This window comes from Saccopteryx bilineata, chromosome 4, assembly GCF_036850765.1.
Source record: "Saccopteryx bilineata isolate mSacBil1 chromosome 4, mSacBil1_pri_phased_curated, whole genome shotgun sequence".
Taxonomy (NCBI): Eukaryota; Metazoa; Chordata; class Mammalia; order Chiroptera; family Emballonuridae; genus Saccopteryx; species Saccopteryx bilineata.
In genome coordinates this window covers 159,777,726-159,794,809 of record NC_089493.1, presented here as the reverse complement: position 1 = coordinate 159,794,809, position 17,084 = coordinate 159,777,726, and the positions used below count along the sequence as shown (strand labels likewise).

Below are 17,084 nucleotides of genomic sequence, written 5' to 3'. Positions count from 1 at the left end.
GTGTCAGCCTGACATGAGGATGTCCTGGGTTTGATTCCTAGTCAGGGCACATGTGAGAATCGACCACCTGCTTCTCTCCCCCTTCTCCTTCCCCCTTCTCTACCTCTTCCTCTTCTGCAGTCAATGGCTCTACTGGTTCCACTGTGGCCCTGGGTGCTGAGTATGGCTCAGTTGGTTTGAGCATCGGCCTCAGATGGGGGTTGCTAGGTAGATCCCAGTTGGAGCACATGAGAGAGTCTGTCTCACTATGTCCCGTCCTCTCACTTAAAAAAAAAAAGATACTGAATCCAAGAGGAAGAACATATGTTACCAGCAGTGATGGTGGGTGAAATTCAATTCTGAGATCACTGTAGTTGAGGTGCTTATGGGATAGCAGTTGGAAACATCAGTAACACCAATGGAAACACAGGGATTAGGAGTGATGAAGATTAGAGAGCCACCACGGGGATAGAAACCAGGGGACAAGAACAGGGAACAGGTATGTCTAGATAAGTAGCACAGTGTACACTAAGAGGAAATGAGTTGGACCAAAGAAGTATACTAGAGATTAAGGACTAGGAGGGACATGTCAAAGAATAAAAGGAAAACTGGGGTTATAATGTAAGAGAATTACAATTTAATCATTCTACATAAGAAACCAAATGAGGATAATAATTCACAAGAAATGGGGAAAACCCCCCTCTTATTACACGTGAATAAATTTTTTGACCTCAGAGAGAAAAAGGAGGGGTGGAGAGGAGAATGGGGCAGTGGGGGATTAAAGGAGGGAGAAGGGATGGAGAAGTGGGTGGCGAGGGGGAGGGAGAGGGGAGAGACAGTTTAACACTAAGAAGGAAAGGGCCATGAGTACAACTGTGAAGTCAGGACAACATATCTAATCTAAGTCCTATAGCTCCACCAGCTACCAACCACATCTTTTTTTTTTTTTTTTTTTTTGTATTGTTCTGAAATTAGAAGCAGGCAGGCAGTCAGACAGATTCCCGCATGTACCCAACTGTGATCCACACGACATGCCCACCAGGGGGTGATGCTCTGTCCCTCTGGGGCGTTGCTTCGTTACAACCAGAGCCATTCTAGTGCCTGAGGCGGAGGTCATGGAGCCATCCTCAGCGCCTGGGCCAACGCTGCTCCAGTGGAGCCTTGGGGGAGAGGAAGAAAGAGAGAGATAGGAAGGAGATGGGAAGGGTGAAGCAGATAGGCGCTTCTATGTGCCCTGGCCAGGAATCGAACCCGGGACTTCCACACACTGGGCCAATGCTCTACTGCTGAGCCATCCAGCCAGGGCCCTAACCACATATTTTAAACTGTGGTGCTAGAAGGGAAGAAAGGTAGATGAGAGTAAACAGCCACGCCAGACTAGAAATTACAACCAAAATGAAATTCAGGAGGAAACTATGCTTCTTGGCATGAGTTGGTGTGGAGCTTGTTGAAATTGTGTGCTACTTTAAAAAGAAGGAAAATGACTCTCACTTAGACCCAAATGGCAGAGTGACTTTTCTATTTTAGTTAAAGCCTGACATTTCGACCAGTTTAAATTTTTTACTTACATAGCTTCTTTAGGTAATAGATTACATATGTTTATAAGCTGCCATGAAAAAGAGGCATTTCCTTTCACTGGTCCTAAAACAACTCTGGCTGCTTTTAAGGGATTCTCCACTAGTAAAAAGAGGGTCACAAAACAGGCTATAAATTATACAGGGTGGCTAGGCATGTAAGTCCTTCCTGTTCTCCTTCCCGCTACCTGGTGGGAGGCCTGGAGCTGCTAAGCCCACATAGCCTCCAAGGAGCCAGGCACTGGGGTCCCTCCAATTACAGAACTAGAAACAGATGACACTAGGCTCCTTCCAACACCTGTTTTCATCCTATTAGTGTTCAGTTGATTTGGTTGGGGTTTCAAAAACTAAAAGATCCTTTAAAATCTAATCATCTATGAAAATTTTCAAAGATTTAGACCATTTTAATTACCAATTTCCAGCTCTTACTCAGCATCTTACATCTCTAGAATTTTCCAGTTCATTTTTGACAAGTTTATCTTTTTACTGGGCCACAAGGGTGGAGGGTTACTTAGATTATAAAACTTAGACATTATTTCCTGAGTTCAAGCTAACAATGACGAGGCCGGACCACTCACTCTCAGTGGATGGGAAGAGTCAGCAGAGGCGCTGGACCTCTCACTGCACTTCACCTGGTAGGATGGGAGTTATATGTAAACTGAACTTTGATATCTTAATTATATTGTATTAAACAAGCTTAATTAACTTTAAATTAATAAATTACATGAAGGATCCTTTTTCAAAGCAATGGTGTCTCTGATTTACCTCTATATAAAAAGGCAGGCATCTAAAAAGTTGGTTTTGCTTAAATAATCCCCATGATATTCCCGCTGAGGCTAAAGGCTGATTCCATGTTCCTACCAAAGGTGTTACCACCAGGTTCCATTGGATGACAATGGCTCTGCATCCTGCATGGTGGCCTGATGAACACAGAAATAAGGACAACTTGTCCAATCCAAATGTGGAAAGATATCAGTGTAATTTTCTCTCCTTAAAGAGCTACATGATTTAGAAAAAGAGTCACTGGCAGACTGAAGGTCTTGTAGGATACATAAAAGGGTGCCATTTGAAAATGTGACTTGAAATAGACATGAGTCAGTTTATCAAAGTCACAATCACAAACAAAAAAACATGAAATTTGCCTAGTTTTCAACTCACTTCCTTTGCACACCATTTAAAAACATGTATGAACCTTATTATATAGCAACAGTAGAATAGCAATAAAATGAAACTTACAAAGACTGCATCTGGCTTTAGCTGTGGCACGGTTCATCATTATTCATTTAAAAACACCAGTCAGAGTGCCATTGGTGAAAACAGCAGAGTGGGGAACTCCAAAAGCCTGTTCCTTGACAAAAGCAGCAAATAAACTTGCAAAAACTATTAAAATAACCTTTATCAGAACTCTGGAAACTAATCAGAAGTTTACAGGAACCAGGCAAGGACTTATTAAAATAAAATAAGAAAACCCAGCTGAGTCTTGGTAACAGAACGCTTTAGTGTTTTAACTTACTCTGACCCCGTCAGGCATTTTTGTAAGGAAACAATTTCTGTTGAGAGGTAAATGGGATGCACACTGCACATGTGTTTCTCTTATTGTAGTCTTTATATTAAGAAGCCACATAAAAACAATTTGAGGCCAGCAATTAAAATTAAAATAACTAAATAGGCACAATACTTATTTACTTACTGTGAAACTCTGTTTTGGCCAGGAAAGAATCAAAATTTTAAAATAATTCCTAACATAGAACTAAGTAATTTTAGTTAATATTTATTTCACTAAGAAACTTACTAAAATTATAGTCTTCACAGAAATTTTAAAAAAAAAGTCAAAATATAACAAGAAAAATTTAACTAGTAACAAATCTCTTTAACAATATACTTTCAGTGGATCTAAAAACCTTCCATTGGCCTGACCAGGCAGTGGTGCAGTGGATAGAGCGTCAGACTGGGATGCAGAGGACCCAGGTTCAGGACCCCGAGGTCGCCAGCTTGAGCCCGGGCTCATCTGGTTTGAGCAAAGCTCACCAGCTTGGACCCAAGGTCACTGGCTCAAGCAAGGGGTCACTCGGTCTGCTGTAGCCCCACGGTCAAGGCACATATGAGAAAGCAATCAATGAACAACTAAGGTGTCGCAATGAAAAACTGATGATTGATGCTTCTCATCTCTCTCCGTTCTTGTCTGTCTGTCCATATCTATCCCTCTCTCTGACTCTGTCTCTGTAAAAACAAAACAAAAACCTTCCATTGATCTAAGAACAAACTTCAGAGCTGACCTATCCAGTATCATAGCCACTAGCCAAGTGGCTAATTTTTTTTGTTTGTTTTTTACAAGAGAGACAGAGAGCACGACAGAGTTACAGATAGGGACAGACAGACGGGAAGGGAGAGAGATGAGAAACATCAATTCTTCATTGCAGCACCTTAGTTGTTGATGGATTGCTTTCTCATATGTGCCTTGACCAGGGGGCTACAGCAGAGTGAGTGACTCCTTGCTCAAGCCGGTGAGCCTGCATTCAAGACAGATGAGCTCACAGTCAAGCCAGAGACCTTGGGCTCAAGCCAGTGACTTTGGGCTTCAAGCCCGCAACCTAGGGCTTCAAAGCCGTAACCTTTGGGCTCAAACCAGTGACCATGGGGTCATGTCTATGATCCCACGCTCGAGCCAGCGACCCTGTGCTCAAGCTGGCGAGCCCACGCTCAAGTCAGCAACCTAGGGTTTTGAACCTGGGTCTTCTGTGTCCTAGGCCAATGCTCTATACACTGTGCCACTGCCTGGTCAGGCTATTTAAATTTAATTTAAACCTGACCTGTGGTGGTGCTGTGGATAAAACATCAACCTGGAATGCTGAGGTTGCCAGTTCAAAGCCGTGGGCTTGCCTGGTCAAGGCACATATGGAGTTGATGCTTCCTGCTCCCCCCCCCTTCTGTCTGTATTTCTTTCTCTCTCTCTCCCTACTCTAAAATAAATAAGTAAAATCTCTTTAAAATTTTTTAATTTAATAAAAATAAAATAACACTTAAAATTTCTCAGTCACAATGGCCATATTTCAAGTGCTCCATAGCCATCACAGTGAATTCTATGGACAGTGCTGCTTTAGAGAGATCAAGTGGACATGCTTGTCAAAGAATATTTTGTATCCTGAAGACAAGTGCCTACAAGGCTTAAGCAGATTCATTATTCAGTCCACCATGTGCCAGGCACTGGGAATACAGAAGGTAACAGTCACTGCATTCAAAGTCACTGCATTCTAAAGACACAACAAGTAAAAATACACTATCATTTCATGTGATGAGTACTGTGAAGGAAAACAAAGCAGATAAAGAGCTACACACAGTGTGAAGAGAGATTATGTAAGTCCTCCTTGTTAGAAATGACGTGTACAACCCACAGTACTATACTGCAGTGGTCCCCAACCTTTTTTTGGGCCACAGACTGGTTTAATGTCAGAAAATATTTTCACGGACCAGCCCTTAGGGTGGGATGGATAAATGTGTCACATGACCAAGACAAGCATCAAGAATGAGTCTTAGACGGATATAACAGACGGAATCTGGTCATTTTTTAAAAATAAAACATCGTTCAGACTTAAATATAAATAAAACAGAAATAATGTAAGTTATTTATTCTTTCTTTGCGGACCGGTACCGGTCCGCAGCCCGGGGATTGAGGACCACTGCTATACTGGTGTCGGAGATTACACAAGGTGTAGGAGCAGCTTCCATGCAGCCATCAGAGCCATTTAAGCACTAGATATGCAGAGTCAGGCTTACACAACACGTGGAATAAACTTCACAGCTCCAACAACAGTGTTGGACAAATATTTAGTCCCCAAACTTTTTACACAAGGGGCCAGTTCACTGTCCCTCAGACCGTTGGAGGGACGGACTATAAAAAAAACTACGAACAAATCCCTATGCACACTGCACATATCTTATTTTAAAGTAAAAAAAACGGGAACAAATACAATATTTAAAATAAAGAACAAGTAAATTTAAATCAACAAACTGACCAGTATTTCAATGGGAACTATGCTCCTCTCACTGACCACCAATGAAAGAGGTGCCCCTTCCAGAAGTGCGGCGGGGGCCAGATAAATGGCCTCAGGGGGCCGCATGTGGCCCGCGGGCCGTAGTTTTGAGTTTGGGGACCCCTGATTCAGTTCAATGAAGAGATGAAATGACCTGGCTGGTCCACTTAAAAAATCTGTGACTGCGGAGGACCCGGGTTCGATTCCCGGCCAGGGCACACAGGAGAAGCGCCCATTTGCTTCTCCACCCCTCCCCCTCTCCTTCCTCTCTGTCTCTCTCTTCCCCTCCCGCAGCCAAGGCTCCATTGGAGCAGAGATGGCCCGGGCGCTGGGGATGGCTCCTTGGCCTCTGCCCCAGGCGCTAGAGTGGCTCTGGTCGCAATATGGCGATGCCCAGGATGGGCAGAGCATCGCCCCCTGGTGGGCAGAGCATCGCCCCTGGTGGGCGTACGGGGTGGATCCCGGTCGGGCGCATGCGGGAGTCTTTCTGACTGTCTCTCCCTGTTTCCAGCTTCAGAAAAATGAAAAAAAAAAAATCTGTGACAAAGATGTTCAGATTAAATAGAAATAAAGGGAGGCAGGCTATCCTACTATGCAGTGGATTAACATGTTAGGAAAATAAATCAAAATAGAAACTATTTTTTGAATTCATACATGAATGTATAAACAGGGTTAAAAAACAAACCAGATCACTCTTTGTTAGTGCATTACTTGTATCTTTTGAGTTACAGTATTAATTATCCTCATGTTATTTTTTTAAAGATTTGCATAAACGTTTATGGGAATAATTTCAGAAACAATATATGCTTAAATATTCATTTAATGGACTATTAATATAGTTGATTTACTTTCTAAACTTTGGCTAGAATGTTCTACTTAATAGAAATATAAACAGATTAATCCTTAAAAAAAAGTGATTTTCAAAGTTCACTTGTCAAAACTGAAAGCGCTCTAAACAGATCATTCGCCAAGACTTCAAATAATAGATGAAGCTACACTGCTCAAAAAAATTAGGGGATCAGGGAATGTGCAGATACTCCAGTACTTTCAGGCTTTTGTATAGTGCATTTTCACCAATGAAATAAAAGTTGGTTTTGCATCTCATTTGCATAATCAAACAACTTTCTTTGACTTGCCGTTTGCTTTTCTGATGTTCTTGTTTAATAAAAAAAAATCAAATGCTTCTTTTTTTATCGCTTCATATTCATTTTGAAATATCCCCTAGTTTTCGTAAGCAGTATATTTTTTATAGGTATTCCTTATTTTCTAGACCTGACTTCCCGTTCTATTATATCTCCATCAACCTTGAAACAGAACCAACAGTACATACTTTCAATGGCCAAGTAAATTTTCCGCTCTCCTTCCTTGGGTTCCTTGCCAGGCGGGAAGTATGTTCCTCTGATTGTAATTGCAGCTTCAGAGTACTCACTGATTCTCTGCAGAGCTTCCTTGGAGGTAACTTTCCATCTAGCAGTCTAGAAAAGAAAGAGTGGAGGGGAATCACTTCATAATAGGATTTAAAAATTTAGTGTACTGACAAAGACTACACTGTCTAAATCATATTACAGTCAATATTAAGTTTATAAATAACACCATCATAGATACATTTAAATCCTAATGTGCGTAGAACAGATTCATAAAAATAGAATTTCTATTGTTGTTTCCCCATCTAGATAAAAAGTAAAGTAGCTATTAAAATGTTCATGGCGCTTTGTAAAGTATATGATTTTCTAAACACAATGCTGTACACCTGAAACTAATATAAAATAATACTGAATGTAAAACTCTAATTTGAAATTCTTTTAAAAAAATAAACAAATAAAATAAAATGTTCATGGGTTTTAAAGAAGGGATTTTTTACTCCTAAGGAAAAGTTTCTACTCTACAGTAAAATATTTAAACCTGTTACTTACCTGTGGAAAGTCATTAATCTCTAACTCTTCCTCATATCTCTTAAAAGATTCATTCTGTCCACCATCCTGTCTCTCCTCTTCCTGCTTCTCCAAAGGCACGTAATTGAGCTTGGCATTGATCTTTTCAGCAAGTTGCTCTGCAATGGTTTTTGCAGACACTGTGGGAGCCAGGATGGTGCCACCTCTGAGAATGGCATTGGTGGCCTGCTGCATAACATCCTGTAAAGAAGACCTACAGTCAAATCTCAAAAGAGGGCAGAGACAAGATCAAGGACCCCCAACAATAATTCTCTGGAAGCCACTTAATTGAAATCTCTCTCTAATGTAGAGTCCTACCACATGTGCAATTTAGTAGCATATATTTGTAACTGATAGTCTGACATAGCTCTCTTACTTAGATGAGAAAACTAAAGAACATTCAACTCCATATTAAAATTTCTACTGAATCTTCGAGCACTGGCCCCAGACAGGGGTTGTGGGAGTCTGTCTATCTCCCTTCCTCTCACTTAAAAAAAAAAGTTCTACTGAATCATAGACAGTTAGGTAACTCTTGATAGTAAACATAGTATAACATTTCTAAAATCATTCACATGCCTTGGGGCTCCCAGGAATTTCCTCTGAATTAGAATCTTTGTTCACTACCACAAGGTTCTCCTCTCCCCATAGTCCAACCCAACATCCAATAAATTATAGTAAATGACTTACTCAAGACCTTTTCGGTTTTTAACTTGAACTTAATTTTACTATATGCGTAACATGGACAGAATTCTTTTGTGAGTAATATATATTTCAAGTTTTCCCAACAACAGTGAAAAGTTATAGCTTTCTGATTTCTCCAATAAAGAGTTGTTAGCCGTAATAACCCCCGAGAATTTAGGTGCTGCCATCCCTGTTCTCAGAGGTGGCTCAGGCTTGGTACAGTAAACACTTCATGATAGCTCACTGGTTAAAACAGATGCAGAGACCAGAGACTCTGAGCCTGGCTGTGTCTGCCTCCCACAGTTAGTCCACTAGCCTCTGGCTTGGTCATCCCAGCTTAGGTGCTACAGACCTAAACCTATATAGCCTACTGGACAGAGGACCCACCATATTTTTTTGTTTAAACCCATGTTAGTTTGAGTCATATAACTACCTGGGTGTCTGTACTTCCACAGAATTCTCTGTGTGCCCCAAAATCTACCCAATAAAAACAGACTGAGAGAAAAAGAGAATTATTTCTTTAAGATTTTGGCAAGAGCAATCAGAATAGTACTTCATAAAATTTTCCACAGCTAACATGTAACAGGTAGGCCTCCCAGAACAGGCATTAAGACCTCTCAGTTAACCATACACCAGAGAAATCATCCAAATTCAATAATCAAAGAATTCTGTATGCAGAATGTCAACTCTCATTAACTCAATGTCTAGTGGACTTGTTCACTTCTGCGAACATAGTTCCTAAAAACTATTTAAATCAAAGAACTTATAGAAAGTATTGACTAAATCTCGGAACAAATTACTTAATACCTGAGACTCAATGCCCAAATTCTTCTGAGCATTGATTCGAAGAGCCAATCTCTTGGCAATTTCTAACTTCTCAGCATTTCCTGCTGTTGGAGCAGGAACACTAGATGTTCCAGGTGCAGCCATATCTTTCACTCTCTTCTTTGAATTAAACATGCTTTCAATTTGCTCATCGATCTAAACAAGGAAAAAAAAGGTTAGCAAAAATTGGATTAAAATGACCAATTAAGGTATATCTACAGAAACTAACAAAAAATAGTTCTACTGAAAGTCTAAAATAAGACAGTTTACATTTATATTAATTCAACCACACAGATCAATAGGAAACTATACCAGCTATTGGTTAAGGGTAACACATTTTGTTTTAAAAAATCAGTTGTCTATGGTAAAAAAAAAAATAGAAAACAGATAATAATGCAGCATGAACCACTTATGCAGAATCCTGAGTGGTCCAGAAAATACATCCCAGTTCAGCAGATAAGGAATGTGTGCCTTTAAGACAGAGCAGCCAGCCTGACCAGGCAGTGGCGCAGTGGATAGTGTCACAGTGGGATGAAGAGGACCCAGGTTCGAAACCCCGAGATCGTCAACTTGAGCGCAGGCTCATTTGGTTTGAGCAAAGTTCACTAGCTTGAGCCCAAAGTCGCTGGGTTGAGCAGGGGGTCACTCGGTCTGCTGTAGCCCCCTGGTCAAGGTACATATGAGAAAGCAATCAATGAACAACTAAGGTGCTGCAACAAAGAATTGATGCTTCTCATCTTTCTCCCTTCCTGTCTAGTCTGTCCCTATCTGTGCCTCTCTCTCTATCTCTGTCAAAAAAGAAAAAAAAAAAGGAGCAACCAATATGATGCATCCAAGACAGAGCTTAGGCTTTGAAGCCAAATTATACCATAATGAAAGAGGCCAGAAGAAGGGCAGTAACTCAAGGCCAGTGGACAATTTACAAGAGTCATGTGATCTGTGGTGGTGCAGTGGATAAAGCCTCGACCTGGAACATGGAGATCGGCAGTTTGAAACCCTGGCTTGCTCAGTCAAGGCATATATGGGAAACAACAAGATGATGCTTCCCACCACCCCCTCCTTTCTTTCTCCTCTCTCTAAAATCAATAAAAAAAATCATTTAAAAAAAAGTAATTGATTCTCAGGAGGAATGGTTGGTACAACATGTTCCTAAGACAAGGCTCCCAAAAGTCTTCAAAACTCCTAAAATGTACCTGGATTTACCTTTTAAACTGGATAACAAAATCAATCAGAAAAGAATGCTTTACTGTTTTATTCCTTTGAATCAAGATGTAAAAATGTCACTGTCCCCATTAAAGCAATGGGGTAAAAAATCTCTGCTCTCCAGGAATCACACGATTTCTACTGCACCTGTGCAATTCTCACGTTGCCACAGCTACTTTGTAAACTATTTGCATTTCCTTTTAAAAATGCCTTTGCCTGTCTTGGCCGGCTGGCTCAGTGGTAGAGGGTCAGCCCAGCTTGTAAAAGTCCCAGGTTCGATTCCTGGCCAGGGCACACAGAAGAAGCGCCCATCTGCTTCTCCACCCCTCCCCCTCTCTTTCCTCTCTATCTCTCTCTTCCTCTCCCACAGTCAAGGCTCCACTGGAGCAAGGTTGGCCTGGGTGCTGGGGATGACTCCATGGCCTCCACCTCAGGTGCTGAAATGGCTCCGAGTGCAGTGAAGCAGTGCCCTAGAGGGACCCAGCATTGCCCCGTTGGGCATGGTGGGTAGATACCGGTCGGGCACAAGCGGGAGTCTGTCTGCCTCTCTCAACCCCACCCCTCCGCTTGTTGCTTCAAAAAATACAAAAAAAATCCTTTGCCCAACAATGATGACTGACACTGTCAAGTAAAGAGGTGTAAACACGGCCCTGGCTGGTTGGCTCAGCGGTAGAGCGTCGGCCTGGCGTGCGGGGGACCCGGGTTCGATTCCCGGCCAGGGCACATAGGAGAAGCGCCCATTTGCTTCTCCACCCCCACTCCCTCCTTCCTCTCTGTCTCTCTCTTCCCCTCCCGCAGGCTCCATTGGAGCAAAGATGGCCCGGGCACTGGGGATGGCTCCTTGGCCTCTGCCCCAGGCGCTAGAGTGGCTCTGGTCACGGCAGAGCGACACCCCGGAGGGACAGAGCATCACCCCCTGGTGGGCAGAGCGTCGCCCCTGGTGGGCGTGCCGGGTGGATCCCGGTCGGGCGCATGCGGGAGTCTGTCTGACTGTCTCTCCCCGTTTCCAGCTTCAGAAAAATAGAAAAGAAAGAAAAAAAAAAAAGAGGAGAGGTGTAAACACTTTCATATACTCAGATTTAACTCCTAAGGCCTTATTTTCTGTATCTCAAATGCAAACTCTGAAGAAAATTTTCTTCAGAGTTTAATTTGGTTAAGTTAGAAAGATCTTTCACTGAAATAGCTTCTATTAAAAAAACATTTGCTATCAAATAATGGATTTTAGTTATCAACTACCTTTAAACTTTATGTTTAAGTAAAACTGTTTAAATCAAGCAGCATATATAGCATTAAAATCCAAAACAAATGCATAAAATCAAGAAAAGAGAATATGTACAGTGCTAGCTGGTGGAGTAACTTCACTTTCGACTTTATCCACTTCAATATTATTCTAATTTTTTTTTACCAAAAGTATATGTTACTTAACTAGCAGAGAAACAATAAACATATATCATTTTGAGACCTAAAAAGAAGTGGAGCCTGTTCTTGAATGTGAGCTGACTGTAACTTGCTCCATGAAATGCTGGTGTGTGACTTTAGAGACCAGTCATAAAAGGCACTAAGCCTTCCTCTGTTCTCCCGCTAGAACCGCTTGCTCTGGGGACGGCCTCTGCCATGCTGTGAGTATAAGCAGGCAGAGCAGTAAAGCACAGAAGCACTCCGCCGACATCAAAGTAAGTGAGCCATCATGGAAGAAGATGGTCTGGCATCACTGCAGCCTGGGACACAGCTTGAGTGCAACTGCATGAGACCCTAAGCCAGAACCACCTGGCTAAACCACTCCTGATTTCCTGACCCTCAGGAACTGTGAGATAGTAAACGTGTTTTGGGGGTTTTTTTTTGTATTTTTCTGAAGCTGGAAATGGGGAGAGACAGTCAGACAGACTCCCGCATGCGCCCGACCGGGATCCACCGGCATGCCCACCAGAGGGCGACGCTCTGCCCACCAGGGGGTGATGCTGTGCCCCTCCAGGGCGTTGCTCTGTTGCGACCAGAGCCACTCTAGCGCCTGGGGCAGAGGCCACAGAGCCATCCTCAGCACCCGGACCATCTTTGCTCCAATGGAGCCTCGCTGCGGGAGGGGAAGAGAGAGCCAGAGAGGAAGGAGAGGGGGAGGGGTGGAGAAGCAGATGGGTGCTTCTCCTGTGTGCCCTGGCCAGGAATCGAACCCGGGACTTCTGCACGCCAGGCCGACGCTCTACCACTGAGAAAACCGGCCAGGGCCAGTAAATGTTGTTTTAAGCTACTAAGTTTTGAATTGATTTGTGACACCATTATAGATAACTAAAACACTGACTTAATTGAATTTTAAGCCAGTCTGGTATATACTAGAAAGAAATGGCCTGCGGTTGACAGGAGACCTGGGTTCTGGTCCTGGCTGTGCTTAACTGCCAGTGTGGTTATGGAATAAATACTTTTCTGGGTCTCAATTTCCTCATATGACAAGACCAGATTGAATTCCTGACTTCCAAAACTACGTTCTAAACTAAGGTTCAACAAGGTTAAGATCAAACATATTGGAAAATTTCAGGGTCAAGCAGAGTTAACCAAGCTTCTTTCACAAGGACTTCCACAGCCTTCACTATGCTAATATCACTGCTCATGGTATATGCTAGGCAGATTTGCCAAAGTTCTTTAAGAATGAAAACATCTCAGCTACCCCTTCAATCCTTTTATGAGTGAAACATAACAGTTTTATAAACCTATAAAAAAATAACCTTCTCTAAAGCTGAAGCTCCTGGGAGTCAGGGTTCCAGAGAAGACTCCATGAGAACTTCAACCAGCTGAGTCCTCAGGGTCCCTCTGTGCTGGGTCACAAGTCATTCCGTCAGCCAAGAGCATGGCCTTTAAAGTAGCATGAAATGGCAATTATGTGTTTAAGCCTCAGTCTCCTCTATTATAAAACAGGAATACTCGAGTATCTCTCTCACATGGCTAGTATCAGGAAGTATATATATAAAATGATACCTGTAAAGCACTTGAAACAGAGTATGGCACTTAGAAGCACTCCATAAATATTGACTATTATTATTAATAAGAATGTTCTATAACAATTAAATTTAAAAAGATAAATAACAGCCCAATGTTACTAAAGATACAGGAGCCAGATACCCTGACTCACCATTACAGTGAGTGAAAACTGGTACACTCACCTTTTGCTGGAGGACAATCTGACAACATTTTAAGACCAAATTGGATTTACCTTCTGGACTAGTAATTCCTTCTGTATACTCATCCTCAAAATGAATCTGATGAATACGCTAAATTAAATGTTCAAGCATGAGCAATGAAGTATAGGTTAAACACTAAAGTACAGTGTATTCCAAATAATAAATATATAGAAACCCATATATCCAAAAACTGGGGTTTGATTCATAAATGGTAGACCATCCATATAACAAAGTATTATGTAGCCATCAAGAATAATGTAAGAGTGAATGTACTCAAGGGAAGACTTCAACCTAAGACTTATTGTAAAAAACGTCAAAAAAGCAATATGATCTCATTTTTATGGAAATACATAAATACGAGCACATGTGAATACATGTACATACATAAACAAAGGTTGGGAAGAGTACAAACCAAGGTTTCCAGAAACTGGTTATCTCAACAAGCGTACGGCAAGACCTCCTATATAAAAGGAACCACCGTTTCAATGAGCAAGAATGAGGCTAGAACAGTACTCACATCGACTGCAGCATCCTCATCATCTGAGTCCTGCAGACCAAGAGCTGCTTTCTGTAACTTCTTCCTCTCATTAGCCAAAGCTTGTTCTGTTTCATCAAACTTGAATCCCTTACCAGAGAACCCACTACTCTTTTTAATTATTTTCCCTTCCTTACAAGAAAAAAAAAAAAAAAATGTTAATTTCATAGTAAAAAACTTTAATGTCCAGAAAAATACAATAATTAAGTATCTTTCAAGCTATAGCTTGCCAATTTAACAAAAACAGTTTTAGCATGTGAGGAAAAAGAAAATAATATTTTTTAGGTAAACTACTGAAAACACTAAGTTGAAGCAAAAGGATTCTGTTTTCACTTCTTCCCCCCCCACAAAGAGATAAAAATAATCCTTTCAAGATTTACAAGTTTTAAATATTCAAGGTTTAGAACACAATTATTTTCATAAAAATGACAGTTAAAAAACTCACAGCTTTCTGTTGATCTTTGAAATCACTCCAAAGTTTCTCTAGATCAGGAGGCACTGCAGTCCCCGACAATTCAAGAGCTTTAATGATGTCACCAGCATAGCGAGCTTGATCTTCAGTGATAAAAGTATACGCATAACCCTAATGAATGGTGGCAAAGCGAAACCATTAGACACTAACAAGATGAATCCTACTTAGATCACAAAAAAGATAAAATCTAAACCACCCAATAAATCCCTTTAAGACTGACTCCATTACACTAAAGAATTTTAAGGACTATAAAAAAGTCCTAATAAATAAATACTTTAATGGTTAAAAGGAAAATATCTAAGTTTTAATTATTTAAAAATAAAATAAGCAAAACCAGAACATTTCTAATGTCTTATGCAGAAATAGAAATATATGTGATTTTACATAAATGCACAATTGCATTGACATATATATCTTCTTGAATATACTATAGTATTTTCTTCCTTTTTTTTTGCTTATGTTCCCTTCCACCACTCCCGCACTCCTCTACCTGATAGCCTGTATCAATTTCCTAGAATGTAGCTACCCATATTTTCTAACGACCAATAAAAAATATAAAAGCAAATGTGTAGATATAATATTTCATATACAAAACTCTGTTCCAGGGGTTACCGGATGGATCCCGGTCAAAGTTCATGCAGGAATCTGTCTTTGTAACCCCCCTACTCTCATTAAAAAAAAAAAAATAGATACCTTCATTACTTAATAGTTGTGTAACCTTGGGAAAATAACTTCTGTGCCTCAATTTTTCTTATCTATTAAAAGGGATAGTACTATCTACCTCAGAGAAAAGCTATGAGGAAGAAATAATAAATGTAAAGCACTTCTGTGCCCAGTACTTAATCAGTACTCCATATATATAACCTATTACATTTAACATTATTATTGCTTTAGTATGCAGAAATGACATTGACTGGAATATCAACTATATCATCATTTCCGAGAGCAGAATATTCTCCTCCTTCAAAAAGAATGAATCAGCCTGACCAGGCGGTGGCACATTGGATAGAGCGTTGGACTGGGATGCGGAGGACCCAGGTTCAGGACCCCGAGGTCGCCAGCTTGAGCACAGGCTCACCTGGTTTGAGCAAAGCTCACCAGCTTGGACCCAAGGTCACTGGCTTGAGCAAGGGGTTACTCAGTCTGCTGTAGCCCCACAGTCAAGGCACATATGAGAAAGCAATCAATGAACAACTAAGGTATCACAATGAAAAACTAATTATTGATGCTTCTCATCTCTCTCTATTCCTATCTATCTGTCCGTATCAATCCCTCTGACTCTTTAAAAAAAAAGAATGCATCAGACCTATAAACGGTATTTCCCCATGTATAAGACGCACACTTTTTCAAAAAAAATTGGGTTTAAAAACTGGGTGCGTCTTATACAGTGGTTGTAGATTTTTACTTGCATTTCCCACTATTTCACACTTGTTTTTGTGCTCATTGTTGAAGACAGTGATTTGTCATCAGACACAGATAAGAACAAGCAATGGATGGGAACTGACAGTGATAAGGAATTGTATGAATTTTATGATGAATAAAACTTGAGTTCAATAACTTTAATACTTTTTTTTTTTCAAATTTCAGGCCCCAAAATTAAGGTGTGTCTCATACATGGGGAAATACGGTATATAGAAATGTTTAGGGAGGTTAAAAATCCTAAAAGGGAACACTAAATAGTTAACAACATCTAACTACAGAGAACTGGTAGGTATCAGTAATTTTCAAAATACTTAGACATGTATAATTTTTTTTTTTGTATTTTTCTGAAGCTGGAAACGGGGAGGCAGTCAGAAAGACTCCCGCATGCGCCCGACCAGGATCCACCCGGCATACCCACCAGGGGGCGATGCTCTGCCCATCCGGGGCATCGTTCTGTTGCAACCAGAGCCACTCTAGCGCCTGGGGCAGAGGCCAAGGAGCCATCCCCACCGCCCGGGCCATCTTTTGCTCCAATGGAGCCTTGGCTGTGGGAGGGGAAGAGAGAGACAGAGAGGAAGGAGAGGGGGAGGGGTGGAGAAGCAGATGGGCGCCTCTCCTGTGTGCCCTGGCCAGAATCGAAACTGGGACTTCCACACGCCAGGCCAACACTCTACCACTGAGCCAACCAGCCAGGGCCGACATGTATAATTTTAACAATACTTAAACACACAGCTGTGATCAGATAGCTTGGTTAGTCTCGAAGCAAAATGCTGGTTAGATTCTCAGTGGAGGGACATACAAGAACAGATCTATGTTTTTGTTTCTGTCTCTCCTCCACCTTTCCTCTGTCTCTAAAATCAGTCAATAAAAAAATAAAATACTTAGGTCCTGGCCGGTTGGCTCAGTGGTAGAACACTGGCCTGGCGTGTGGGAGTCCCAGGTTAGATTCCCAGCCAGGACACACAGGAGAAGCACCCATCTGCTTCTCCACCCTTGCCCCTCTCCTTTCTCTCTATCTCTCTCTTCCCTTCCCACAGCCAAGGCTCCACTGGAGCAAAGTTGGCCCAGGTGCTGAGGATGGCTCCATGGCCTCACCTCAGGCACTAGAATGGCTCCTGCAGCAGCGGAGCAACACCCAAGATGGGCAGAGCATCACCCTCTAGTGGGCATGCCAAGTAGATGGATCCTGGTCAGCATGCAGGAGTCTGTCTCTCTCCCCACTTCACTTCAGAAAAAGACAAAAAGAAAAAAATACTGAGAC

General features: G+C 41.6%; 1 protein-coding gene across 3 annotated transcripts in view; it reads right to left on the bottom strand.

Annotated features, from left to right (window-relative positions):
* Window positions 1-17,084, bottom strand: part of DDX46 (DEAD-box helicase 46) — a 69,653-nt gene that overhangs the window by 5,009 nt on the left and 47,560 nt on the right. For 2 of the 3 annotated variants that reach the window (XM_066272499.1, XM_066272497.1), the window contains exons 17-21: window positions 14,375-14,512; window positions 13,912-14,061; window positions 9,001-9,177; window positions 7,498-7,716; window positions 6,915-7,059 (exon numbers count right to left, since the gene is read on the bottom strand). In XM_066272499.1, coding sequence (XP_066128596.1) covers window positions 6,915-7,059; window positions 7,498-7,716; window positions 9,001-9,177; window positions 13,912-14,061; window positions 14,375-14,512 — 829 coding nt within the window. The remainder of the gene's footprint in view (window positions 1-6,914; window positions 7,060-7,497; window positions 7,717-9,000; window positions 9,178-13,911; window positions 14,062-14,374; window positions 14,513-17,084) is intronic. The other variant, XM_066272498.1, reaches the window with a different exon arrangement.